Genomic DNA, 27,492 nt, shown 5'->3' with positions numbered 1-27,492 from the left:
CATCGAGAAGAAGGTAATATAATAAATACCATTTATAACTCTTGTAGTTTTCCGATGTGGGACTAAAGCACTTTACCCAAAAATATAATATTTATTTAATCTCTCATCTTATTACAATCTATCTAACACTCCCATGTACATCCATGCACCGTTGTATTTTTTTGGTGAATGCCATATATGTATAGACGTACACCCTCCAATAGTTTAGGATTTTATTTTAAACCCCCCCCCCCCAACTTTTTTTCTTTTTTGCTCTCACTTGGTCAAATCCATTTCAGTTAAAAAAATTTATGCAGGCAAGGAATCATGGCGTCTACTCGTCCACAAATTTAAACCTCTTTCACGCAAACATTAGCAAATATATAGGCTGTCCTTTAAAAAAAACTTGCTCTATTTTACTTTTAGAACGATTTCTGCATAATGTTTTCGGGCAGAGGAGGGCATGCTGCTCACTTGCGGGTGCTAGCAGTGTGCACCAATCATAAACACGGGCAGAAGGTCTTTTCCAAGGATGGGGAGAGAGACAGACACATGACTGGGCACAGCACCAGTGTGCCGGACTTTTCCCAACGTTTTCTGTTGAAACAAAAAAAAATCATAAGTATCCATATCAAATTTTATGTTTGAATTTGGGTTCTTAAAGATCAAATGCAATAAATGGCAAACGCGACAAATTAGGAACAATCTAGCCTCCATCCCATCCAAACAGCGCTCACAATCACAATTCAGACGAAGCTACGATCCAAGTAATCTTAAACCCATTTTTATTGCTCCGAATACACAACTAGTACAAATGAAGCCACCTTTGAAATTTAAGGGGAAAAGGGAAAATATAAGACAGAAAAAAAAAACTGAAACTGCCTCTACAAAGAGCTTATGATCTTGATACAGCAGAAATCCCCAAAGCCAAAGGGATATATTTCCGGTAAATTTAGTAACCTGGTGTGGTAAGACAACAAATCTGTTTACCCCACTACTCTCACTGCCTCTGGTTTGAGAACATCCCCTGCATTAACGATGAGAAATCATAATCTTTTCCTGTTTGTGTAGGAGAAACAGAAGAGACAGAAGATGCAGAGGATGATCGCCCATTGACACCACTGGTAGCTACTACTCCATTGACTGCACCAACTGATCCTATATTATACATGCTGCAATAGAAGAACAATATTAGGGAATAGTCACCAGATACATTTATGGTATCTAATGTAATGGCAATCACAGCATGGGTAGCTTACTTGGAAGATGGAAAAAGAATCGAGTTCACTGCTGTATTTGTTGGTCTCATGTTTCCCACCTAATACAGGAGCAAAGAAGCAAACTAAGTTACAGACTAAGTTTGACAGTTCAAATCCAAGTTAACACTGTTCAACAGTTCAAGCATCTTTTAACAGCTTTACCCGCACATGTTTCTGGAACTGATTTGGCCCAATTCCTGGCATTGTCATTCCCGGTATTTGATAGCCTAAGTTTGGCCAGTTTTCAGTAGGCGAGCTGGCTCCAAGTGCATTGATGCCATTAGAGCTAGGTTGCTGAGAATTGCCAGGAAATGTTGGGGCCCCACCACTGGACTTGGCTGCCGCAGCCATAAGAAGGGACTGATGCTGCGCCAGCATTGCAAGTTGCTGTTGATGGATAGAAAATGGAGAAACCATGTCGGACTGCATGAAAGTGGGAAGTACTAGGTAAGACAATATCTCTTTGTTCCCATACAACAACTCAGGTTAAAGTAGTCTTCATTATTTTAAGTATATCATTATCAGTCTTACTACAAACAATATTCAACTGAATAATCAAACTTCAATTTGGATCAGGGCAAACCAAGTCAGGTATATTTGTCAGGCCAAAGAAAATAAAATTGATTTATAAATAATCAGAGTCCAACTTAACAAAGAATTAGGTCTCTCTCCCGAGTTTCTAGCTGACTAGCAAGATTGTTCCCATCCATAGGAACTTCAAAAATAATCGCCAGAAGTTGTATGAACGATGGTGCAGCATGTACCTTTTCAAAGAGGCTCAAAATGTCATTCTTGACATCTTTTTGTGGTTTCTCTGAAACTGGAGTGGATGTAACCAATGGTGTATCTTTAAACAGATCCTCAACTCCAGATGTAGATGACGTCTTATTTTCAACTGGCTTAGTAGAACTAACAGTTTCTGTTGTGGATGATGCTTCTGCAGCTGCAAGTTTTAATGTCTTCGGTAAGTTGCAGGAAGTTGATATAATTAACCACTATAACACTGACTCAAGACATGAAGAACTTGTCTTTGAAGAAAAAATGGGGAAGGGGGAGACAAGAAGGTAGCAATAATTGCTACATGTAATTGTACGCCACACACATACATTGGAAGCCAGCCCATGCATTATCATCAATGGAAGATTTGTCCGTGCCATTTTCTGTTGGACCATTCATTGAGAGCATGTTAAAAAGGTCAGTGACATAATCAACTTTTGGAGGTGAGACAACCACTGTAGCTTTAGCTGGTTCCGTTGCTGATTCAGACTTTGGCACTACTGGTTCTTCTTTCTGTACAACAGGCTGCAGTCTTGGATCAGCGGACACCTGCTCACCATCTCACTTGAATCAGAATGGATCTTCTTCTTACAATGTCAAATTTCATGAATCCATTTCGGGATTATAAGAACAAAGGTAAATAGAACAATGAAAGTTAACTCAACAGCAATTCCATCACCCAATAATGTCCTATGGGAAAACCAGTTCTTCCACTCTGTATCAGGTGAATCAAGGCAACTAAAATAGAGCATCAATAACTTTGAACCTAGTCACTAAGGTATTGTTGCGGACCTGTTGATCTTCCTAGATTCAAACTAATCCCATGCTATGGTACCTGGATACATTTTAGTCTTCAAGATGTATAGGCCCCCTGCATCAATTTAAAACTGGAAATTTCAGGGTGAAACTTGATGAGGTCAAATTTTAGTCTGTAGACTGATTTGAGTAAACCGATTGTAGACGTGATCTATTACAACTGGCTGAGTCAGACGATTGACTAAGTAAAACTCAGTATGACTCACCCAAATTGATCCGAGCCAGGATTCGAATTTGTAAAAAATAACAAAATATATAAGTTCTTGATAGTTTCCAACATTTTACAAGTAAACAAAAAAACTAAATATATAAGTTCCTGACAGTTTCCAACATTTTACAATATTTTTATTATTATTGTAACTGTTATTACCAAATTATTGCTTTGGAAGTCAATTTGAAAGGCATCAACACTCTTGTTTCAATGGAGTTCCAACTCGAGTTTTTTTTTTTTTCTCTGCAGAAACACTTCTGGATTTTTTTCTTGGGGGAGTGTGTTTCATTTTCCAGCCTATCTGGCAAGCATGGAAGGCCTGGATAACATAGATTCCGTTTCTCCCATGAATCTCATGAACCCTCAGAGCTTCATGACTCAATCACATGCCCAACTGGGACAATCAGGACAGTGAAACTACTTGACTCGGGTTGATAAGTCATATACAATGTGTATCTCTTACATATATACTAATAACTTTAGGGTAAGTGGAACTCAAGACATCTTACGGGGGTACTGAGTTAACCATGAACCACTGTGCCACAACTTGTTTAGCTATTTTACCAGGGAGACACCATAATGGATCAAAGCCAGGGTGTGAAGTCTAATAACCATGGAACCCTACTACCCCCAACACCCACCCAAAAATAAAATAATAAAAAAAAAACAGTGGTTTCCAAGTTAATAATAGTCCCCATTTTAAATCAACAATAAATATAAGGGAAAATTACACTGCCACCCCTTGAGGTTTGTATTAAATACAGAGCGACCCCCTGTGTTTCTAAATTATACAACTACACCCCCTGAGGTTTGATTAGTTGTTACAGTCAGCCCCACTCCGTTATATCATTCCCGTTAAGTGGTACGGTGTTAGTAATTCATGACTTAAAATGACTAATATACCCCTATTAGGGGTTTTAGCTTTACCACCCCCTTCCCCTGCCCTGTTACTCGAATCAGAATGAGGTTCAGGGAGGGCATGGGTTTACCGCTGCTTCAGAGGAGATTTGAACCACCAGAGCACCTTTCAGAACCGCTTCATGAGCCCGGACAGGTTTACCTTTGCTCTTGCAGAGCTAATCTGAGTATCTCGTTCTGTTTTTCACCCTCCCAGAATGTAACTGCTGCATCTGTTCTTCTGTTTTCCCAAGTCTGAGCTAGGGTTTTGTGGAGAAGAAAACATGGCGGTGGCGTCCTTGTGTCGGACTCTGATCAACAAACCATCTGTAGCAGCTATTTTTTCTCGATCGCTCACTTCAAGCTCTATCTTAGTTCCTGGTTTCTCTCTCTTATTAATCTATTTTAATTTGCAAAAAAAAAAAAAACCTAATTTAATTTTTTTAATCAAAGGACTGGGACCTAGTTTAATCTTCTTCTTCTTCTCACTCTCAACCAAGACTTCCATCCGTGACCACCACCCCTGTGAACCCCTCGCCGACCGCTGCAATTGCTGCCCAGCACTGCAGCCCCCAACCCTCCCTCCTCTGTCCCCGAACCTTCCCTTCCCTGCGACCCCACCCCCTTGCTTGCCCGTCCTGCCCTCTGTTCCGCAAACTCATCGCCGCCCCCAGTAGACAGGTCACCGGCCTTTGATTGGCCGAAAAATCCCCCCTAGCCGGCTGAGAACCTTATACGGTTGCCGCACCCAGTTTCCGGAATCTGGATGGATTCCAATTTGGGTTCCATACCATTGAATCGCCACTTCCGCTGTGTTGCTTCCATACCATTGAATCATTTTCTATCTGAAAATATTCGGCTGTTAACAACCAACTTGTATAAATCAGGATTTAGAAGTCTCCAAGGCATTTTCAAGCACCACAACTGATCCCAAAAATAAGATTTTATTACCCACCCACCTTCCAGTCTGATTCCCATTTAAAATCAAGTTTTCTTGGAGCCAGCGATGGAGTTGCAGGTCAGCCATAGAGGCAACTTCAAATTTGGGGAAGAAGAGGGCAAAGTTGGAATTTCCCACTGAGTATTAACAGGATATTAGAAAAGGGTAAAATTGGTATTTAAAATGTATTATTTAACACCGTTCACTCACCGTCCACTCAGGGGGTGTGGTTGTATAATTTAGAAACACAGGGGGTCGCTCTGTATTTAATACAAACCTCAGGGGGTGGCAGTGTAATTTTCCCTAAATATAAATATAATGATTCATTTATGGGTTCATATCTGCTGGGCATTTACAAAATAACACATTTAGAATAAAATTGAGAAGCAAATTATATTCTATTATATTATTTAATAATATGAGAGAGCGCATAAACATAGACACAAAGTCTACCTGATCAGTTGCTTTAGGAGGTGCAGGAATGCTATTCTTTATTGCAGAAATATTGCTTCTTGTAGCTGGTGGAGTAGTGTTCTTCCTCTCCCCATATGAATGTATAGCAGAAATATTGCTTCGTGTAGCTGGTGAAGTGTTCTTCCTCTCCTCATATGAATGTTCAACATTGTTGATGTATCCATCGTCACTTCTGCCTCCAGGTCTCTGCCTATATACAGAAGTTGTCTCTTCCTGCACCCTTGAAGGTGATTTCTGCTTCCCATCCCTTAGAATCCATCTTTTCTCTTCATATCTGAAATTTCATTACAAAATAGAAGATTAGTACCTTAACCCTGTAAACAAGCATTGGATTTGTATTAAGCATAGTTAGATAAATTGATAATGATCTTTCTAAAAACATACTTTGCACGAATGAAGTTCTCTATCCCAACTCTGTCGTAATTTGGTGGTAGCTCTGCTTCCCAATAGCTATTTGCTTTTTCATTTCCCATTGCTGAAGAAAAACAATGTTAAATGAATCATGCTATTCTCGATTCTACAAAAGACAGGATATAAAATATTTGTACACGAACAATAATATGTATCTCACATTGAATGAAAGCAACCTGCTCCGGAAGCCATGTATCCAGTGTTGCAGACCGAACCTGCAGCACATATCCAGTAAGAATCTGAGGAGAAAATTGCTAATTAAACTGCCAGTCAGGTTATAATTTGATAATAACAAAAGTTCACAGCACAGATGGATTAATAACACAATTTGCACATTCGATGCTTTTCACATCGAGAAGACTTGAAACTGGCACAAATTTCAACACAGAAGTGGACTTGGCTAGGACGTTCTGTGAAGAAGAGTAAACAATTATGTATTACAGAAGAAAATAATAAATTCGTAAAAGAGAAAATATCTTTTTGATTGCCTGTGAAGGAAGGCTTTCCTTGATGGTCCACGTGATACAAGCCATGGGCATAACTGATCTGGCCAATTGACCATTGGACAGGATATATCTGAATCACCCAAATGACCCACCATTTATTGGAGTTATTCCATTGTATTTTCAGCCATTAAAACCAACGCATCAAAAGATTGAATTTTTAAGAATTATCAAAAACTTCATGCAGCCAGGTTGCAAGATGCCTTAAGAATGAAGCCACATGACCAAATGTTGATATGGAAACATCTACATGTGGACAACCATACGGCAGATACAATATCCATCCAAAACAGCTGATAAATGTAGGCCAACCAAGCCAGACACCCAACAAAAAATAGGGAGGACAAAAGAAAATATATGAGTACAAAAGGAGAGTCATATAATACAATTCTTTCCCTGAACAATGACTATGCCGTATCTACTCATAACTACAATTTTTGACGTGGATGAAGAGTTGCACTTCTAGTCAGTAATAAACATCAAAGCAGTATATAAAGCTTCGTGTTCTAACCAGCCAATAGGGGCAGTCTCACACACACAATTACATCAGCTGTACTGTATCTGCATCTCTCTCTCTCTCTCCCTCTCAGAGAGAGAGAGAGAGAGAGAGAGATGGAAGACGGAGCCCCTTTTTCTGTAAATCAGTACATCTGCAGGCACATATAGTTGTCACGGCATCTAGGCCACCCAAGGCGTTGGAGGGGGCCTAGACACAAGCCGAAATCAATAAGGCGACCAATGCACCCGCCAAGGCATCCAGGCGTCAGGCAACTGGATGCCTAGGTAACACCTGACAACTATGCAGGTACAAAAGCGGAAATAGGGACTATTTTCAGCCCCCTCTAGTTCGCATCTGTTCAGCAAGGCATGTGAGAATGTCAATGTGTAAAGATGTACCAAATACAGTCTAGCAGCAAGTGCTAGCTAATGTCCGGGAAGCATATTTTAAACCCTTATTTTAAAGGGCATATTCTTATCAAATTGCTATCATCATTTCAAAAGGGCATGCTGAAAAATGTAACAGGCATTCCTTCCAGATGATCCATCAAAGAAAAATCCATTCCTCTAAACAAGGTTTTCTTCAGAATTTATTGCATTTTCTACAACTTAATTATATGTAAACAGGAAAAAAGATTTTAGACTAGCAAACCAATTGCTCCATTATACTGTCATATATGCAAAGTAGACAGTTAACAAAAAACAAAATACCACCTTTGATATGTGTACCCCAAGACTTCGATGGATTCCAGAGCACTGCATGCATATAAAGATTCCAAGATTCACACTCGCCCATCTTGGACCTCTACATAGGAAAAAATGATCATTATGAGCAACCAAAATAGGTAGATCCATAAGAAAACTAAGCAGATCTTGAGATTTTAAAGTACTCAGAAGATTGTACATTGTTGTGTAACCCTACTATGTAATAATTACCATCTCGTTGTCAATGTGGTTCGTTGTTATGGAACAAATAATTAGATATTAGGAGAGGGTTTCCTACGCTGCCAGTGTGGGAAGGAAAGCAAACCAAACCAATGGCTGTCTTAAAACAGTTATCACCCATATGGGCCCACATATTCAGAGTAGGGGACAGAAAATAATTAAAAAACTGTGAGAGGGAAATAGCACTCTGGCAGCATGGGGAAGCTTTTCCCTTCGATATTATTCACCAAAAAAAAAAAAATGGCCATTCATATGTTGTCAACTTTGCTTCTATAATACCTACTTGGATTTACAGTCAGCACATTCCCTATTCTCTGGAAACTTAAGAAGCCCCTCCAGTATCTGCAAATGAAAACATAAGACTGAATAAAACAGTAACGAAACAAATTGAATGAGTAACAGAGAGAATCTAGATTAAACATACACACACACATACGTGTAGTCCAAGACATTTGACTGCATGATACTAGGTGTTCCTTTGCTCAGCATCTCAGCCAGACCCAGTGTGTAGCAGAGTCTAGGAGATCGAGGACAGGGGCAACTGCCCATCCGCAATAACATTATTTAAAGAAATTCTAGTACATACAAAAACAAATTAACATCTTCATTTATTAACTTGAAATGCTCCATAGAGAAGATGAGGCACAAGAGGTGAATGTATCTTTTAAGGAAAAAATATAATCTTGATAATATTAGCACGTGTACTAACTTGTATATTTTTTCTTCAATTCTAATCTTTGTATTTTGTGTGCATTTGCATAGGGAATTTTTCCTTTTATTCTATAAAACTGGAGATGTATCTTTCTTCTCCCATCAATTAATCCTCCAAATCGAGGAGAAATTTATAGTCTCTCATTTATTTTACTCAAAGATAAGCTATAATCACGTCTCTGTTCTGAAGATACTAATGTGATGCAGATAAGAGCTATTTCTTGAAGTACCATTGCAGGAGAAACTAGGCTAGGTTCAAAATGCCTGTGGTTCCACCTTGAACCAGCCTTGGTTCAACTGGAACAGTTTTTTGTTCAGGCCCAGCCAGCCTTGCAACTAAGGTGTAGATTGTGGAGATTAGTTAGGACTTTTATTTCAGTGTTTATTCTTATTAAGTTTCCTTGTGAGGGCTGGAATCTTTATTCTTAATTCCAAGCCTGTTAGAAGTTTATTAGTAAGATCCTACGAGGATATGATCCTTCCTATAGCTAGCGGATGGAGGGTTTGTCCAAGTTTGTTTTCGTCATTTTATTTCCTGCTTTGAGAAGATTTGTTTCCTATTGGCTGCTGAATATACTAAGATCAGTATGATATAACCAATTCAGTTTCTATATAATCATGCAAGGCCATAGAGCTTCCCCCAAAATTTAACTAGTTGAATGAATATGGATTTTGCCCCTATGTTCTGTGAGATTCAGAATTCTGTAGTGAGATGCAGCAGGCCTCATGCTATTTTGGTCCACATCAGAACTAGACCCAAACCGCAGGGCCAAGAACCAGCCCAGACATGGGTTAAGCTGGCCAGGGTTAGTCCTTGTGATATTATTGCTGGTGGGGCCCATTAAGTTGACTCCAAAGAGCCACCAGACCTGAGTTTAATTTTCTTAAAGTGTCTTTTCATTTTCCAAGGCTTAGTTAATGAGTTGATTCTTTTTCTTGGTGCTTTAATTAGACTTTTCAGTTTTCAAGTTGGGTCTTTTAAGTTTTCTATGTAGGAGTCTAAAAATTGAAGTAATTAATTTTACTTGGTATTAGTTTCTAGGTAATTTAATGCTTTATTGGAGTTAGTTCCTAGGTGATTAATGCTTGAGTCCAAGAGTCATTTTTATTTTCTTCATATATACCCATGTATCCAACCTTTTGTAACATGTTGAATTAAATTATTAAATTATTGAATGAAACAAAAGTTGGAGCCTTGGTGGCCAGACCTGCATTGAAGCAGTCCTCTCTTCCCCTCCCTCATGTTTTTGGTGAGTCTTTCCCCTTCCCCTCTCCCCAACGTCTTCTCTTCTTTCTCTCCCCTTCTCAATCTCATCTCTTCTCCCCTCTCTCACGATACTCCCTCGCATCCTCCCATCTCTTCTCCCTTCATCCAAGATCAGAATCTGATCTTAAAACCTCGTCTTCTCCCTTTATCCTATCCCTAACATACCAATAATCTAGATCTGATCTCTCTATTACAGATCTGAACCTTCCGCCTGTGTCAAGGCTGGTGGGATTCCAGTATAGTTCCAGCTGAGAGGCTTAGTTCATAACTTTTTCTTCTATTCCCCATCTTTATTCTCCATCGAAAACTAGGTTAGTACTCTGAACTTTCTAATTTCATGAGAATGTCCTATTATATGGCTGAACCTGGTAATTTGAGTTTAGTTTCTGATTAGTAATCTCTTACCTTAAACCATCTGTTTTGATCATTAAAAATCAAATCTTTTGCTGTTTCTGAAATTCAAATTTGATTTAAGGTAAGAGAATACCAATCAGGAACTACTCCAACTAGGAAATCTGAGTTTAGCATTTATACGACCTGATATTACAAATCTGGTTTCAGAAATAGCCATCGGACCTCGTTTTTAATCAGTCTCTTTTCAGAATCTGATCTTGCGGCTGTTTTAAAAGAGCCCTATTTCAGATCAACTTCTTAGTTTATCTCTTAAGGATCAATTTCAGTTTTCATTTCAGAATGATTTTCAATTGAACTTCCTTAAATCTGATTATTGTTTATTCATCGTTGATCCTTGACTTGACCTCATTCAAATCTGAGATCGACACCCTGTTCTGGAAACCTTAAACCTGGAATTCCATCTTCAGTATGATACTGCTATAACTCCATATCCGATCTCAGTCAGATTTTGATGAGTTATTCTTTCCCATTAGGCTGACCTTTGATCAGTCTTTTATCCAGATCAGAATCTCTGTTTAGTTGTTAATAAATTTCTCCTAAAAAGTTGGTTCTTTACTTAACTGCGATTCTGGTTATTTCTTTGGAGTACTGTTAACCTAGTAAATTAGGTGACCCCATCATAAAGTCATAACTTATTTGGGTATTCATAACATTTTAATTTTGATGACTTGAGTTTCACCCATATGAAGCTTTACCAAGAAGTGTAGATCTCCTAAGCATTGCCTGAACTCCCTGGCTACAGATAGCATGGATATAGATTATAGGCATTGATGAAACTTTTGAAAACCTCAACGAATTGTCTCCTATTGCAGTCAAGCTTTAGGATGCAATTTCATAACATTGCTGCTACAACTTTGCCTTAACAGTTAATGATGGAATAGCTAAAAGGTCCTTAATGTAGTCCTAGATAGGTAGGAGACCTACTAGGAGCCAGATAACCAGGACCTGTAGAACTGCTGGTTCAATGGGGGCAGAATTGAGGTTTTTAGGTCAAATTTTGGGTTAGGATTAGAGTTTAGAAAGGGGGAAGATGAGGGAATCTAGGGTTATAATAACAGAAAATCAGGTGATCGAATGGGCTGAATATTTAGGTTGGACGTGGGTAGGGTGGAGGAGAATATGTGCTGAAAGTTACAGCTAAATCAGATGGTTAAATCTGGAGTCAAGGAAGTTTCCTAGTAGAAGTAGGAGAGAGGGGAAAAATGTAATTTCAGACAATCGGCTGGGTAGATGGTGCTGAAATTTGGATCGAGTCTCTGTTAGGGTTTGAGGAAGATTCGATCAAATTTTTAGCAGGTTCTAACGGTTAGATTTGGCTGGGCAGAATTCTCACGAAAATCACCTTGCATGTGACCTTCTAGAAGGGAAGAAGAATAGTGCAGGTTTTAGGGTTCTAATGGATTTATGTTTTTAATGGTGGATGAGGAAGGCAGCAAGGATTGATTATTGGCAGTGGGGATCGATGGCTTGGGTTTAGAGGATTAGGAGAAGAAAGTTGATTGTCAAAAACAGTAAATCACTTACTTGTATAGCAAATCTTCAATGGCAGCAGCTTGAAGATCAAAATTAGGTCGTCCCAATCTACAAGATGCAAGGAGTCGATTGGAGATCCACCAATCCCTTATAATAGATCTTTCCGGTCTACAAGACGCAAGGAGTCAACTAGAGATCCACCAGTCCCTTCACCTTGATATAACTCACAAGGCAACACTCAACAGAGCAAATCAGCAGCTATGGCAGCAAGCAAAAGCTTTTTCATTAATCAAATTCGTATTCAGTACTTGGCCCCCTTACAACTTTATATAAAAGACTTAAAATTAGACTCCTACACTAAAAAGGAAAGGTCTAACCCAATCCTTAACCTATTAGATAACTTAAACTGACTAGGAAACTAAAATACTAACAGAAATAGACTCAAAACATGACTGGACTTATAGAGTCCTAATCCAGCCCAACTTACATCACATGACCACTTAACCAAGTCACATGATCACTTAAGTGATCACATGACCACTAATTACATAAAAATAAACACTAAGGAATTAAAACAACTAATCCCGTATGCATCCTAATTACCCATATTTTAGGCCCATAAAAGTGGTCTATTACATAAAAAAAACCATGGGATCAAAGGCCCAACATGTATATAACCCAACCCTAGACTTATTCCTAATAAAAGAAGCCTAGTTTGGTGATAAATCTGCAACACTCCCCAACTTGAAAAAATTCGTCCTCGAATTTTGTAGTGATGAGGGGCAAACAACATGTGATTAGCAACTTTGATCGTCCCCAAACAAAATTCTGGTGAGGCATGAACATTAGGAATAAAATCTTCAAGGCATGGAGCTTTCTTTTCGAAGAACCATGGTAGCATAACAAACTCTATGTATTCATTTTTTGAATCAGCAGCAACTGTGAATATCTTGTCCATAGAGATTTCAGTGTTAGAAACCTTCTCATCTAATGCTTGAGACACCAACTCCACCTCTTCAAGAACAGCATGTTGAAGGTCATTGTTCTCCTGTGGAATCACCTCTTCATTTCCTGCTGTATCAGCACAAGGACTTAGGCTCTCTTGAATGAAACCCTTTTGGAGCAGCTCTCCAACTTGCTTCTTGAGCTCATCATGCTCTATTCTGTAGGCTGGCAGATTTGGTAAAATAGAACCAGGCACCAAATCAGTTACATGCTGAATATCCCTCAGTGGGGGGGTAACTCGTTTGGCAGCTCCTCTAACACTACATCAGAAAAATCATGCAATAACTTCTTGTGTAACCATGGCTAGGATCAGACCTTAATCATGGCTGGTCTGCTCAAATTCCTTCTGTGGTACAGCTAAGACTTTACTCTAACAATCTGTCCCCTTGTAGTTGGTGTGCATGGTTTGTCGTTTGCGCATCTCGGAGGGTAGATTAAGAAGATTTAGAATGATCTGTTGTCCCTTGTGTTGGAACACACACTGATTTTTTCTCCCATAAATAGCAACATCGTTGTCATATAACCAGGGTCTTCCCAATAACACATCAGTCATCTGCATTGGGATGATGTCGCACCAAACCTCTTCAGCATAGTATTGGAGCTGTAAAGGACCATAACACCTTTTGTTTACCTCTAATTTGTTGCCATTCAGCAGAGTAACCTTGTAAGGTAAAGGGTGTTTTTCACACTTCAAATTGGCCTTCTTCACATATCTTTCAGAAACCATATTAACACAACTGCCACTATCAACAATAATCTTAGCAGTGCGTTCTCCAGCCTTCTTACGAGTATAGAATATGCAGCTACGTCGCCAATCTTCACCTTCAGTTTTAGCCATCATAGTAATGTTCACCCAAGTCTTCATAATCTTTACCTTGTTCATCTGGTGGAGGTGGAAGGGAGTACTGGATTGCCATGCTGATCCATGGCTCTGATACCACTTATAACAGATCCTCCCCGTCTACAAGACGCAAGGAGTTAACTAGAGATCCACCAGTCCCTTCACCTTAATACAACTGACAAGGCAACACTCAACAGAGAAGAGCAGCAGCTATGGTAGCAAGCAAAAGCTTTTTCATTAATCAAATTCGTATTCAATACTTGGCCCCCTTACAACCTTATATAAAAGACTCAAAATTAGACTCCCACACTAAAAAGGAAAGGTCTAACGCAATCCTTATCCTATTAGATAACTTAAACTGACTAGGAAACTAAAATACTAAAAGAAATAACTCAAACTGGCTGGACTTATAGAGTCCTAATCCAGCCCAACTTACATCACATGACCACTTAACCAAGTCATATGATCACTTAAGTGATCACATGACCACTAATTACATAAAAATAAAAACTAAGGAATTAAAACAGCTAATCCCGTGTGCATCCTAATTACCCATATTTTAGGCCCATAAAAGTGGCCTATTACATAAAAAACCCATGGGATCAAAGGCCCAACATGTATATAACCCAACCCTAGACTTATTTCTAATAAAAGAAGCCCAGTTTGGTGATAAATCTGCATCAGTCCTACTGTAAGTATCTTCTCCAATTTTCATTACAAATAAGATCTAGTTGTATCAGTTATGGTTAAGCATAGTATCTCACAAGTTTACAAGATGCCAGTAGTGGAATCTCCCCAAGACAACTTCCCCACCCCTTCCTTTTACTTTTTTTTTTCTTTTTTTTTTTTGGGGGGGGGGGGGGGGGGGGGAAAGCAGTTTTAACTTTTAAAATCAAATAAGTAGGACTCTTTTCCAAAAATCTACAGTTACATATGGTGGGTTTTATCTTACATCAACAAAGCTTTACATAGCTAAAAACAACATGCAGTATATATATATATAAAAATACGTACTTCACTTTTTTTGTCAAATTTTTTTAAATGGCAAAAAAGCCCTGACCAATCTCAAAAGTCACATATCTCTAGCAAAAAGTCGCAGCTCCACACAATTAAGCCCTACTTTGGAAATATCCCAGACTCCTCTAAACAATCGCATCCTGCTGAACAAACCCCCTGCTGGCCCAACGTCACAACCTTTCTCTCAATCAAAATTCCCTTGCTTACATTCTCTCTCAAAGATAATGGTACCGGGCATGAACATGGTTGTTCTACTGCTAGGAGCGATGTGAAACACTGTTGCTATTATCTGATGCAACATTCAACAGATTCGCCAACGATTGTTCAACTGCTCACTGGTCACTGCTAGCCTCCCGAGTCCCGCTTCAGTCAGACCTCCTCTCCGAAGCCTCTGCAACAGTCATATTTAAGGTTCTTGTTCTCACTGCTGCAACTCCCAAAATGATTGGTCTCTCGAAAAATCTACAAGGCAGAAGGCGGGCTTGATTTGTTTCAGGCATTCGGTCAAAACACAAAGCCATCATCCAAACTCCTGAAGTGATGCTCGCTCCCACAAGCTATTCCAAACGCCCACTCTATCTCTTTCGATTGCGATCGAACAAATTCAGAGAAATTGGGTTTTATGCGGTAGATAGAGAGAGGTTCATTTTTTTTATAAGGTCCGCTCCATTTCTCACTTCTTATTCATTTTCTTTCATTTCCACATTAGAGCGGATGTTTTATATTTATTTGTGCCTTGCGAGAATCTATGACAGTTGTTTACCACAAAAAAAAAAAACAATCTGTGACAGGTATCGTTTCACAAAGGGATATTTGGGTTTCTGGAGGCTAATTTCTTTGAGTCCAATGGGCAGTTGATTTCATATCCATTCTATTTCCTCAATGATTCCCCCTTCCCCTTGTATGCAACTATTGAAAATTGAATTAGCTACATGGATTTGTAGTCATTTTGTGCCTAAAGTTGATATCTTTCTCTCCTTCGGTATGCATTTTAATTCAGTGGATTTTTAGGTGACTTTTTTTGCAGAGGTTCCTCTTTTCTTAGGAAGAAAGAGGGGCATGGTGTTTGCAACAATTTTTGTTATTACTGTTATCTCTTCTACTTCTTGTGCTCTTCTTCTCCTTTAATTGTCCCTATTGCGGTTTCCTAACTATTTTCTTGCCCTACTTCGGAATCTGTTCAGATATTTGAACAGAGAGTTGTAGGATTTTTGCTCTTACAATGAAACTTTCCAGGTTTTATTTTGAGAATGTTTCTGGTTAGTTCAATTAGATAGTTTGAAGGATATTGTTTAGTTCCTTAAATATGGATGTTATGGCGATACCATGTGGGAGCTTTCAACTTCCAACTGATTGCTTCCTCCCTACTCTTTTCTTCTTTTCTCTCTTAATAGTTGCTGCAGGATATAAATATGATCCTACATCCCCAACTAACTGTAATGTAAATTGTGTTCCTTAAATATGGATTTTTTTTCTGTCCTGTTACCAAACATACCTGAAGAATTTTTCGGGTCTGTTTATGGCCCCTGATAATATTCTCATGTTCCATTTGATATCATACCCATGATATAGCTCTTGAATCTCCTTAGTCTATTTGTTTCAAACAGAAAAATTCGACTTAATTTGTTTATACTTGTCCTTCCACTGCTATTATCTCATACTAATTTTTTTGTCACATCCCAGCACCCAAGCCTTGAACCTTCGACCTCATAGTAATTGACTTTCAATAATTTTTACTATATTCTGTGAAAAACATGTTTTTGCTTGTTTTGCATTCATAGTATTAGTTCTTATTCAGGAGAATTGGCAATCTTCTTTTGGAAGTGTATATGAGGGAATGAGGTCTCATGGGTATACTTTGATGCGCAAGATGCCATCGTTTCATTATTTGTTGGGCTTATGATTATTATTCTAACTGATAAATATCAAGTTAATAGGCTGTTGGCACAAACAAGTATAGAATCCTTCATCCTGGCTAAAGTAGACTTAGTTTTGTGTTGTCCTCATTATATGTTAAATCTAGATCCTGTTGGATATATTGGAGTTAATTTATTATTAGGTCTAAAGTGATGGTGGTACTGTATCTTTATACAAAGTTTTGGAAGTAGGAAATTATCCTGAAGTCCCATTTGCTTAGTAAATTTGTCTTCCTTGTCTTTTTTCTTGATCGGTGTGTAATATTGTGTGCAGTATGTTTTGATGCAGTCAGGGATGAGAAGCGAAGAGTATCGGCATCTATTTCATCTTCCACTCGAAGAAGTAAGTGTCATTAGGCTTCAAGCTTTTCAGAATATTTGATCATCTCTTTAACTCTTAATCGTGACGGCTTCTTCTTGTTCTTTCATTTTTAATCATCATAGTAGTAGAATAAAAATTGTATCTGGTTGTAAATTCATGGCATGTATAGCTATTCTTTGATGTGTTTCTTGGGTTCCAGCTGTGGAATGTAGTATTGCTAAATGAACTTTTAAATTGCTGACAAAAATAAAAATATTTTTAAATTTGAAGTTTGTCATTATTCATTTTTTTGCTACTCTTCTGGTATGCCTTTGTTAGGCCAGGCATCTGAAAGTTTTATTTTTGTGGAGGTCTTTTTTGTGAAGGTCTTGTCCTTCATAAAATCCCAATCTGATGTCTTTACTTCACTTAGTTTCTTCACTTCCATCAAATTCATAAATGCCCTTTTGAGAAAAAGAGGGTATATTTTTCTTTCGTTCCTACATTGGGACACTGGACTTTAAGTTCAATTACAAATTGTGGAATAAAGGAACTGATTTCATTTGATAGTGTTCCTATTTTACTTTTGTAATTTTTTAATTATTGAAAAGTCAACTCCTTTCATTTAACAGTTCCTTGTTAATGGAGAGGTTTTGTCCCTAGCTGTTAAATTCACAAAAATTCTAAAGTTGAGAAGGAGAGGATATGTGACAACGTCAAGTGAACAATGAAACAAAAGATAAATGGTAAAGAGTCGGAATTGAAGCAAAACTAATCCTCTTGTGAATTTCTAATGATACATATTTAATCTGCATTTTTGGTCCAGATCCCCAAGTCTGTTGAATCAAAAACTCCAAAAAATCATTACTTTGGAAAATCTTAGCTTGTTTTCGTGATTCCAATTTCTAGAATTCTAATCGATTTCAGATCAACGAAGCCAATCCCATGTTCAATTATGGGTTCTTGAACATATGCTCATATCTCACTCTTCAGTAACACAAGACACTGAAAAAATAAGTTAGAAAAGTTAAAGACCCCCCCCCCCTTTCTTTTTATTAACTAATAGGTTAGAATAGTTCATTTAGATAGTTCTTAGGATATTGTTTAGTTCCTTAAAGATTAATTTTATTTGGCGATAGCATGTGGGAGTTTTCAACTTCCAACTGATTGCTTCCTCCCTGCTCTTTTTTTTTTCTCTCCTAATTTTGGCTGCAGGATATAAATATGATCATACATCCCCAAGTAGCTGTAATGTAAATGGTGAATCTTGTGTTCAGGATGTCATATATTTTTGTGTTCCGGATGTCATATTTTTTGTTTTTGATCTTTTTTGTCCTGTCACCAAACATACCCTGAATAATTTTTTTCTAGCCTATGCTTTCTAACTGTCAAACCGGCTTAACCGAGTGAGAGGATGATTTTCATGTCGACTCCTGTGGCCATGATCTTGTGTGCGTCTATTCCTGAAGTCAAGCTCAATCAATTTTGTTTCGATCTTCACCTGTACATCTCAATCATAGGAAACCCATCTTGAATTGATCAAGTTCAATCACAGGTACTGATTTGCCCTTTTTTCAACCCCCTTTCTTTTCTTCTTTGATTCAATAATTATACTAATATAATGATGTTTCCATTCTATTCTAACTATTGTTAAATATCAAGTTCATAGGCTGTTGGCACAAACAGTATATAATCATCCATCGTGGCTATAGTAGACTTAGTTCTTTTTGTAAAAAATTTTGGAACTAGGAAATTATCATGACAGAAGTTGTCTGTTGTGCATATGGCAAACATCCAGAGGGTTGGAGATTGGAAGCCAGCAGGCAACATGTGTGACACATTCAAAAGGTGCTAATAGGTGCCTTCACTAACATCACCTCACTTCCACTCTTGCACTGGCGAACTGTCACCTGCCCTCACAAGTGCCACCGGGAAGTGTCACCACCGTCAAAAAGACATAACATCTCCCATTCTTCCAGAGGTCAGACTTGATCCCAGAGGCTATCCCAGAAGTCAAGGTCGGTCCCCAGAGGATTTTGAGTTTCCCGTATACAACACAGAATCTCTCAATCAGGTTTGAGTCTCATTTTGCTGCTGACTTTCTACTACTCTATATTTGGAACTCACATAACTAGGTGTATTTTTTGGATGATTGAAGGAGATGAACTGCTGCTATAAGGGACATCAAAGCTTAAACTCCGCAACCGTTAAACTAAGTGCATTTTTTATCTAAATGTACTAAGTATGAAATGTTAATATCAAGATCTATGATCAAGGTAGTATGTTGTTCGAAGTGACCAAAAGGCCAAATTAATTGATTATAAATGAAATTGTGTATTTTGCCTTTTCATTTGATGTCAACTATGTGTATAGACACAAATTTAATAATATATTGAATCGTGAATGCTGAACATGAACATTTTTTAATTTCTGGATTGATGAGTTGTACCTGTTGGATTATTATGGTCTGAAAAAGTGATTTTGGATTATCCCAAGTTCCTTTCCATTTAATCAATAGCTGCATCTCCTAAAGTTTGGTGTACTTAAATGGAATAGATTTCGTGCTATGAAAAATATGTCAATTAAAATTTTACCGGTTTTAAGAGTTTAACATAATATGTTTTGGGTTTGCTACATTTCTCATAAATTCTGAACCTTCAAACATTTTAAAAATCACATTTAAGAAGCATAACCTTATAGTGGATGATAAATTTATTTCCCTTCCTTTACACCTTTAGGGGAGGATAATTATAACCTAGATTATCTCTAGCATTGTTTTTCGGCTAAGCACACTTGTTAAAATGAGTTAGTTTTGGATTTTCTTGAAGGCTTTTGGCTCCATTTGTTTTCCTTTCATGTTCGCATGTTCAAAGTTACTTCAACCAATTCTATCACTTCTGAAACCCAAAGCAATTGTTTCTTCTGTATTGGAATTTCCAGTTGTGTTTAGACATCATTAGGGAAATTTACTCAAAGAAAGCTACATTAATCTTTTTGGGTGTTAATTAATAGAGTAATTGGATTTCATGGCACAAACCTGAGAGAAGAACCTGTCGGTACCTGTTACTACAAAAAAGAAAGGATCTCTATTCTACAGTTTATTTTCCATTGTTCTTAAAAACTCTAATTGGATTTGCTTGGATCAATGCTTGTTATTATATTTTCTATATTATTTTCTCTTTCCATTCTCCTTTTCAATACCACCAAAAAATTGTCATATCTCACTCCACAACACGACCACACGTGCATTTGCACGTGAGAGTTTGCTAGTGTATATATATATATATATATATTTGTTGGCCCTGAGCTACATCACCTCTACCGGCCCTACCCTCAAAACATGTCAGTAATATCACTTCATTTCCATCTTCCAATCTATTGGGCCTCAATCTTCCAGTCTATAAGTAAATCATAGACAGGTAAAAAGGACACAGATGATTTGGAAACTACAAAGGTTCACATACTAATAGACATTAAAAGTCGGTAAAATTATTCAGAAAAGCATCATCCAAGAGAATCTTGCAAATCAACAAAATAGATGACTTCAATTATGGATGTCATATCAGAGTTGAGATAATGAGATTCACATAGTATAATTGATGTCAGGTCTATCAAATTAGCTACCGTAATTGGTTCTTGTTGAACAGTCCCTTCCTTTAAACATTTTCTTACTGTTTATGACTGGGTGTAGGGGTGTATTTGCATCTAAACTCCATCATTCCCAGATTAATTACTGATAAGACACATATGGATGTTAAGAATATAAAACCACAAATTGTCGAGTATTGAGAGATATTGAGAGATATACCTTCCTTTCTCAGTTTATCACATGTGATAATAGAATCTTACCTTGTATTGATACAATCTCTTGTATATGTAAACACAATATTTGGCTGTATTTTCTTCCTAGTTTAGATTAACTAGGATCTCACCTCATGTATTGTTTATATATTCTCCATTGAGAGAAATCATAATCAAGGAATCATATCAACGAGTTCTCCCTTCCCTTTTTCACTTTTTTTTCTTCTCTTCTTCTCCATGGGGGACGCCACATCTAGCCCTCTCGCCACGGCTGAGAACTCATCCCCTCTCCCTACCAGTTCCTCTCCCTCTTTTCACAATGCCCATCACTATATTTCCATCAAGTTCACGTCCAAGAACTTTCTCTTCTGGCAAACTCAGATTAAGCCCTTTCTCGATGGGCAGGATTTGTTTGGTTATTTAGATGGCACTACTCCATGTCCGACCGAACCTGCTGCGGCTGCTACCTGGCAGCGCCAGGACTCTTTGATTCGAAGCTTCCTCATTGCCTCCCTCTCTGAGGAGGTGTTTCCACTTATCCTTGGCAAGCGCACCAGTCAAGAAATATGGCAGACTCTCTCTACTACATTCTCTTCTCTTTCTGAAAGCCATATCATGTCTCTTACCATGGCTTTACAAGAGATTCAACAGAAACCCGATGAACCTGTGTCACAATTTTTGCAGCGTGCCAAGTCCATTGCTGCCAAATTAAATGCTGCTAGTCACACTCTTCGCCCCAGCACCTTTAATCTGCATATCTACAAAGGACTTTAACCTGAGTTCCAGGCCATGGTCTCCTCTCTATTGACAAGGACTGATCTCATCTCCTATGATGATTTACATGCGATGTTATTAAGCCAAGAGTTTCTCCATAGCACGACTCTAAAGAAGCTTATAGTCACTGATGCTACTTCACCTGGATCCTCCCCATCTGCAAACACTGTTCAACGTTCCTCCTCCCCTGGCCCTAACGGCTCTCCTTCTTCTCATCGTGGTGGTCATGGTGGTAGGGGGGCAGGGGCCATGATGGTCGTGGTCGTGGTCGTGGTTGTGGCTTCCCGAATCAGCAACCTAGTCGTTTCTGGTGTTCCATCTGCCGGCGCACAAACCACTCAACAGATCGGTGCTATTATCGTCAATAGCCTGCATATGCACCCCAAAATAATTTTCCTTACCCTTCTCCCACCGTACCGGCTACCTACTACACCTATTCCACACACCCGGCCTATGCAACCCAACCATCCTTCTACCATCATCCCAATCCACCACTTTTGCCTAACCCATCACCGTCCTCCTCTCTCCCTTGGTACCCTGACACTGGTGCTAGTCATCACATTACCCCTGACATACAATCACTTTCACACTATGATGAATATAATGGTTAGGATCAATTGCATGTTGGTAATGGTAAGGGCTTACCCATCACTCACATTGGATCTTCCTCTTTGCCTTCTAACTCTTCTCGTTTATTTTCTTTACATAATGTATTACATGTTCCTTCCATGTCTAAATCACTTCTTTCTGTTCAAAAATTTACTCGTGATAATAATGTGTTTTTTGAGTTTCACCCCTCACTTTCTTGTAAAGGATCAAGTCACCAAGTCAACCCTTCTTTCTGGACCGAGTAAAGGTGGCCCCTACAAGCTTCACCCCTTGCGTTCTCCAACTGTCCATCATGCTGTTCGCACCTCTCTTGATATCTGGCATCGTCGCCTAGGACACCCACATGAGCAACTTCTCCGCCATATGATAAAACTAAATAATTTACCTTTTCAGTCTTCTCGTCTTAGTAGTATTTGTAAGGCTTGCCAGTTGGGCAAGGCCAGTCGTTTAACTCTACCTATAACGCATCATAAGAGTTTATTTCCGTTGGATCTTATTTTTAGTGATGTTTGGGGTCCCTCCCCCCACTGTTTTTGTTGATGGACATCGTTTTTATGTAATTTTTGTGGACGATAACACTAAATTCATTTGGTTTTATCCTCTCATTCGTAAATCTGATGTTTTTTATGTTTTTCTTAAGTTTCAAGCTCTTGTTGAACGCCTGTTTGGTCGCAAACTAATATCTATTCAAACTGATTGGGGTGGCGAAACCGAACTTTACCTACTTATTTTTCAAAACTTGGAATTTTTCATCGTATTTCTGCCCCCCACACTCATGAGCAGCAGGGTTCTGCTGAACGACGTCCCAGACACATCGTTGAGACAGGGCTATCCCTTTTAGCTCATGGGTCAGTTCCTAAAATCTATTGGCACTTTGCGTTCGAAACAGCTGTTTACTTGATTAATCGCATGCCTACTCCAGTGTCTCTTGGGATTGCTCCTTTTCAACTAGTCTTTCATCGCAGTCTGGATTATTCTTTTCTTAAGGTTTTTGGCTGCCTTTGTTTTCCGTTTTTGCGACCCTTTAATAAGCATAAAATGGATTATCGCTCATCCTCATGTGTGTTCCTAGGCTACAGCCCCTCTCACTATGGGTATCGCTGTCTCAATCTCTCCACAAACCGCATTATCATTGCACGGCATGTTAGGTTTGATGAAGAGACCTTTCCTTTCTCTGTTTCTATTCTAGGACCACCACCCTCAACACCCATTATCTCCTCTCCGTGGGCCTCTGCCCTTATTCGAGTCCCTACCACTCCCGTGCCCACGCCATTACCAGCGGTGCAATCACAGGCACCATTATCCCCAGTGGGGGGTACAATCCCTATACCCGTTTCCCCTTTGGATGTCCCTTCACCGGCCATACCTAGCCCTCCATCCATGTCTCCTTTAGATGGACCATCCCTAGACTCCCCACCTCTTAAAACCCGTCCCTTACATGAACTCTACCCACCCCAAACCATTCCCCAATCAGCTACTACCCAACCGCCCCAACCCCCCATGCGCCATCCCATGCAACTACGGTCCAGGCCACATGCTCTCAACGCAGTTATTGTTCCTACTAAACCGACTTGTTTTTTGTAGGCAAATAAAATTCAGAAATGGCGGGTTGCAATGACGGAGGAATTTAATGCTCTACTTCGGAACAGGACGTGGTCCCTTGTTCCACGGACACCCCATATAAATGTTATTAGTTGCAAATGGGTGTACCGTATCAAAAGGAAAGCAGATGGATCTCTTGAGCGCTATAAAGCGCGGTTAGTAGCAAATGGGTTTCACCAACAACACGGGCTTGATTATGACGAAACTTTTAGCCCCGTTATTAAGCCCACCACAATTCGTCTGGTTCTCTCCATAGTTGTGTCCCAAGGGTGGTCCATCAAACAACTTGATGTTAGCAATGCTTTTCTGCATGGTGTATTGACTGAGGAAGTTTACATGACTCAGCCCCCAAGATTTGTTGATGCATCTCATCCCCAGTCTGTTTGCAAACTGCATAAGTCGCTTTATGGATTGAAACAGGCGCCCCGTGCCTAGTTTGCCCGCTTGTCTACCTTTCTCTGTCATCTTGGCTTTTGTGGCTCCAAGACGGACACCTCATTGTTTATTCGGCACACGGGCAGTCATGCCTGCTATATTTTTATATACGTTGATGATATTATCATAACAGGCAGTGACACTGACATGATCTCATCTCTTCTCCATCAACTATCTGGGAGTTCTGGTCCTCTAAATTTTTTCTTGGGAATTGAAGTAGTTCAACATTTCAGTGGACTGGTCTTGACCTAATCTCGGTACATTTCTGATTTATTAAAGCGCACAGGTATGGTTAACTGCAAATCGATCAAGACGCCTATGACCACATCAGTTAAGCCTTCGGACTCAGGGGGTGCTCTCATGTCTGACCCTACTAAATATCGGTCTGTCGTTGGTGCTCTTCAATATGTCACCCTCACTCGATCGAATGTCAGTTTTTCAGTCAATCGGGCATGTCAATTTATGCATGCTCCAATGGAGGACCACTAGCAACTTGTTAAACGTATCCTTAGTTATTGAGCGCTCTCCTGTTCTCTCTCTTCAAGCCTTCTCAGACGTTGATTGGGCTGGTGATACTGCTGACCGCAAGTCCACAGGGGGATTTGCAATCTTTCTTGGTCCCAACTTGATCTCTTGGACCTCTAGAAAACAACGAACTGTGGCACGCTCCTCCACCGAGGCCGAGTACAAAGCCCTGGCTGATGCATCGGCCGAACTAGTCTGGTTGGAGTCCCTTATGCGTGAGCTTGGTTACCCCTTGGCTGGTCCACCGATCTTATGGTGTGACAATATTGGTGCCACCTATCTTTCTGCTAATCCTGTGTTTCATGCACGTACAAAGCACGTGGAAATTGACTTCCACTTTGTTCGTGATCGTGTGTCCAAATGGCAATTGCAGGTTCAATTTATCTCCACCCACGATCAGCTTGCGGATTCTCTTACAAAACCACTTGCTTCGACGCACTTTGCTTTCTTGAGGGACAAGCTGAAGATTCGACCTACCGACTCTCCACCTTGAGGGGTGTATTGAGAGATATTGACAGATATACCTTCCTTTCTCAGTTTATCACATGTGATAATAGAATCTTACCTTGTATTGATACAATCTCTTGTAAATGTAAACACAATATTTGGCTGTATTTTCTTCCTAGTTTAGATTAACTAGGATCTCACCTCATGTATTGTTTATATATTCTCCATTGAGAGAAATCATAATCAAGGAATCATATTCAAAGTTATTATCGAGCAACTTTGGAAACTGTAGTCTGTACAAAGAAACCCAATTTGCGTAACAGAGTAATACTTGAGAATTCCAGAAACCAAAAAAGGATCAATTTCTTTTCTTCAACACAGACTTCCCCCAGAAGAAGCATCCATTTCTAGGCTTGAGTCTCTTAACTTAAGTAGTACACAATTAAGCTGTTCTTGAATCAAGTTTTCTTTTCTAAAAGAAAAATAAAGCAGAAATGGAAAGTATGAAGATAGAAAAAGAAACAAACTAAAACCCACAGTTTTGCTAATCGAGTTAATTAAACATCGATTTATTTTCATCCATTACTTTTTTCTTTTTTCTTTTTTTGATAAGAATTTTTATCCATTACTATGCATATAAAAGTAAAAGTATTATCTTTTTGGTGATGAACATGGGACCTCATAGCTGCAGTGCGAGGTATAAACCAATGAATAAGAGTCCTCAGGTTCATGGAAACCATTAACTCACAATCAAGATGACTCAGAGTTAAAATACTTCGAAGATTCAAGGCGCCTAACCAAATATAAGGAGCGAGAGGAAACGAATTTCTGATGCTGGATCCGATCCCTCAGTACGTAAAAACGATTTCCACAGGCCAAAACCCGTCATGAATGATTTTTAGATCCATCGCAGATCTAAATAATGATAAATAGATAGATTTGTCAATAAAGAATGAAATAACCAACCAGGGGGAGAGGGGAAATGGGAGAATTTCGGGTTTCAAAAGCACAGATCAAACCAGTAGAAATCAAAATGAATGAATTCAAATCAAGGAGAAAGGAAATATGATCAGAAGCAAAAACCAAATGAACTACAAATTTAAATTTAACTTGGAAGAAAAATGGAGAACCTTCTTGTGCTTGGCATTGAGCTCTTTGGAGACGTTGGCCTTCTCGTTCATGTTGGTATTCGTCGCTGCTGCCTGCGTTGCCTAACCGATTACTGCAGTGATCGACCAGAGAGAGAGAAGAGACAAGCAACCAACAAATCTCCCACGGTCCCTTTCTCTCTCCGTCTTCTCTCTCTCTTTCCAAGATCTTTTTCTTATTTGGGTTGAACCGTTGAAGGTTCTTCCCGGAGAGAGAAAAATCTAAACAAGCGGAGATTCCCACTTCGGTACGTTTCCCTTGATATTTTTTTTTTAATTTTTTTATGGTTTATTTATTTATTTATTACAATTTATTATTTAAGCTAGGAAGAATTTCAAAATAGAACCAGATTTGACCGGTCAAACCAAATTGTAGAAAAATGATTCGATTTTAATTTTATAACTTTTCTTTTCGGTTCATTTTGATTTGCATCGCAAAATTGATGATTATATACTGAATAGAAATAGATACCTCTCACTAGAATACTAACCCACATATCAATTAGGTTAATTAATGAAATAATAATTAATTTTTTTAACAAACAAATAATGATTAAATTATTAAGTAACAATTGTTGCATCCTACGTGAAACTATGGCTGCAACAGGGTTGGGTTGGGTCGGGCTTTATAGAACCGTAGTCCAACCCTGAGTCCCCTTAGCTGGTCCCAAACCCGACTCGACCCTAACTCAGGGCCTACCCTCAGGGTCGGGCTAGGCTGACCCTAATTGACCCTAATCATAGGGAGGGGGCAGGAAATGCATGGGTTGGAATGAGCCGAAAAGAAAATTATCACTTTTACGTAAAATAACACTATGATAAAATGTATTATATCAATTATTATCTTCATATATAATATGTTATATAATAAAATGTGGGAGATGTTTAAAGTTTATAATATATATTTTAGGGTTTTTGTCAAATGCCCCCCTGAAAATATTCATTTGTCCAAATGCCTCTTTGCAACTTTTCTAATTGTAAATTCCCCGTTACTTTCAAAATAGTATAACACTTTAGTCCAATCTGTTAATTTGAGATGGTAGACGTTAGTTTGGTAGAATCTAATGACCAAAATACCCTTATAATAAAAATCCACAAAAAATAAAGACTAAAATGATCAAATTACCCTCATCTTCCCCAAATGGTTTAGGGTTTGATTTTCAGTTACAAACCCTAAACCATTTGGGGAAGACGAACCTAAAATCAAACCTCCAGAACTGAAAGGGTTTTATCATCAAGAACTCATTGTTTCTGAAACAGTTGTGGGATGAGAAGAACAAAAAATTGGTTTATTACCTTGATTTTGTGTTTAAATAGTTTAAAGCTCTGGTTTTCTTTAATCAGTTCATATAAATTCTCCGAGTTCCTTCCCCTTCTGCTTTAAATCCTCCATCCGGCCCTGCATTTCAGACCATCTCCACTGCTCAATCGTCTTTATCTTTTCAGAATCTTGTGACATTTCAAAATTGTCGCTTTACAAAACAAAAACCCCTCTC

The 27,492-nt window shown here is 38.8% G+C and overlaps 1 protein-coding gene across 3 annotated transcripts; it reads right to left on the bottom strand.

The window, feature by feature from the left end:
• Positions 1-741: 741 nt before the first annotated feature.
• LOC122642729 (ADP-ribosylation factor GTPase-activating protein AGD5) lies at positions 742-26,110 on the bottom strand. 3 transcript variants are annotated; one of them, XM_043836323.1, is made up of 12 exons: positions 25,979-26,110; positions 7,994-8,052; positions 7,480-7,570; positions 5,925-5,979; positions 5,738-5,828; positions 5,478-5,627; positions 5,333-5,417; positions 2,345-2,564; positions 2,003-2,181; positions 1,401-1,661; positions 1,239-1,297; positions 742-1,154 (listed from the first exon to the last, which is right to left on the bottom strand). In XM_043836323.1, the coding sequence occupies exons 1-12, from the start codon at positions 26,027-26,029 to the stop codon at positions 980-982; spliced, it is 1,476 nt and encodes a 491-aa protein (XP_043692258.1). In that variant the 5' UTR covers positions 26,030-26,110; the 3' UTR covers positions 742-979. The 3 variants fall into 3 exon arrangements, with proteins under 3 accessions (XP_043692258.1, XP_043692244.1, XP_043692251.1); XM_043836309.1 differs by having other exon boundaries at positions 5,333-5,627; XM_043836316.1 differs by having other exon boundaries at positions 742-1,151; positions 5,333-5,627.
• Positions 26,111-27,492: the final 1,382 nt, after the last annotated feature.

The sequence above is a fragment of the Telopea speciosissima genome, chromosome 1, assembly GCF_018873765.1.
Source record: "Telopea speciosissima isolate NSW1024214 ecotype Mountain lineage chromosome 1, Tspe_v1, whole genome shotgun sequence".
Taxonomy (NCBI): Eukaryota; Viridiplantae; Streptophyta; class Magnoliopsida; order Proteales; family Proteaceae; genus Telopea; species Telopea speciosissima.
Note: the sequence above shows the minus strand (reverse complement) of the source record. Positions and strands in the feature narration are given on the sequence as shown.

Coding starts and splice junctions, on each gene's coding strand:
- LOC122642729 (XM_043836309.1), bottom strand. CDS start 26,029: ATGAACGAGAAGGCCAACGTCTCCAAAGAGCTCAATGCCAAGCACAAG. Junction 7,571..7,993: donor TGTGCTGACTGTAAATCCAA/GTAGGTATTATA, acceptor TTTCCTATGTAG/AGGTCCAAGATGGGCGAGTG. Junction 1,662..2,002: donor TTTTGAGCCTCTTTGAAAAG/GTACATGCTGCA, acceptor ACTTTCATGCAG/TCCGACATGGTTTCTCCATT.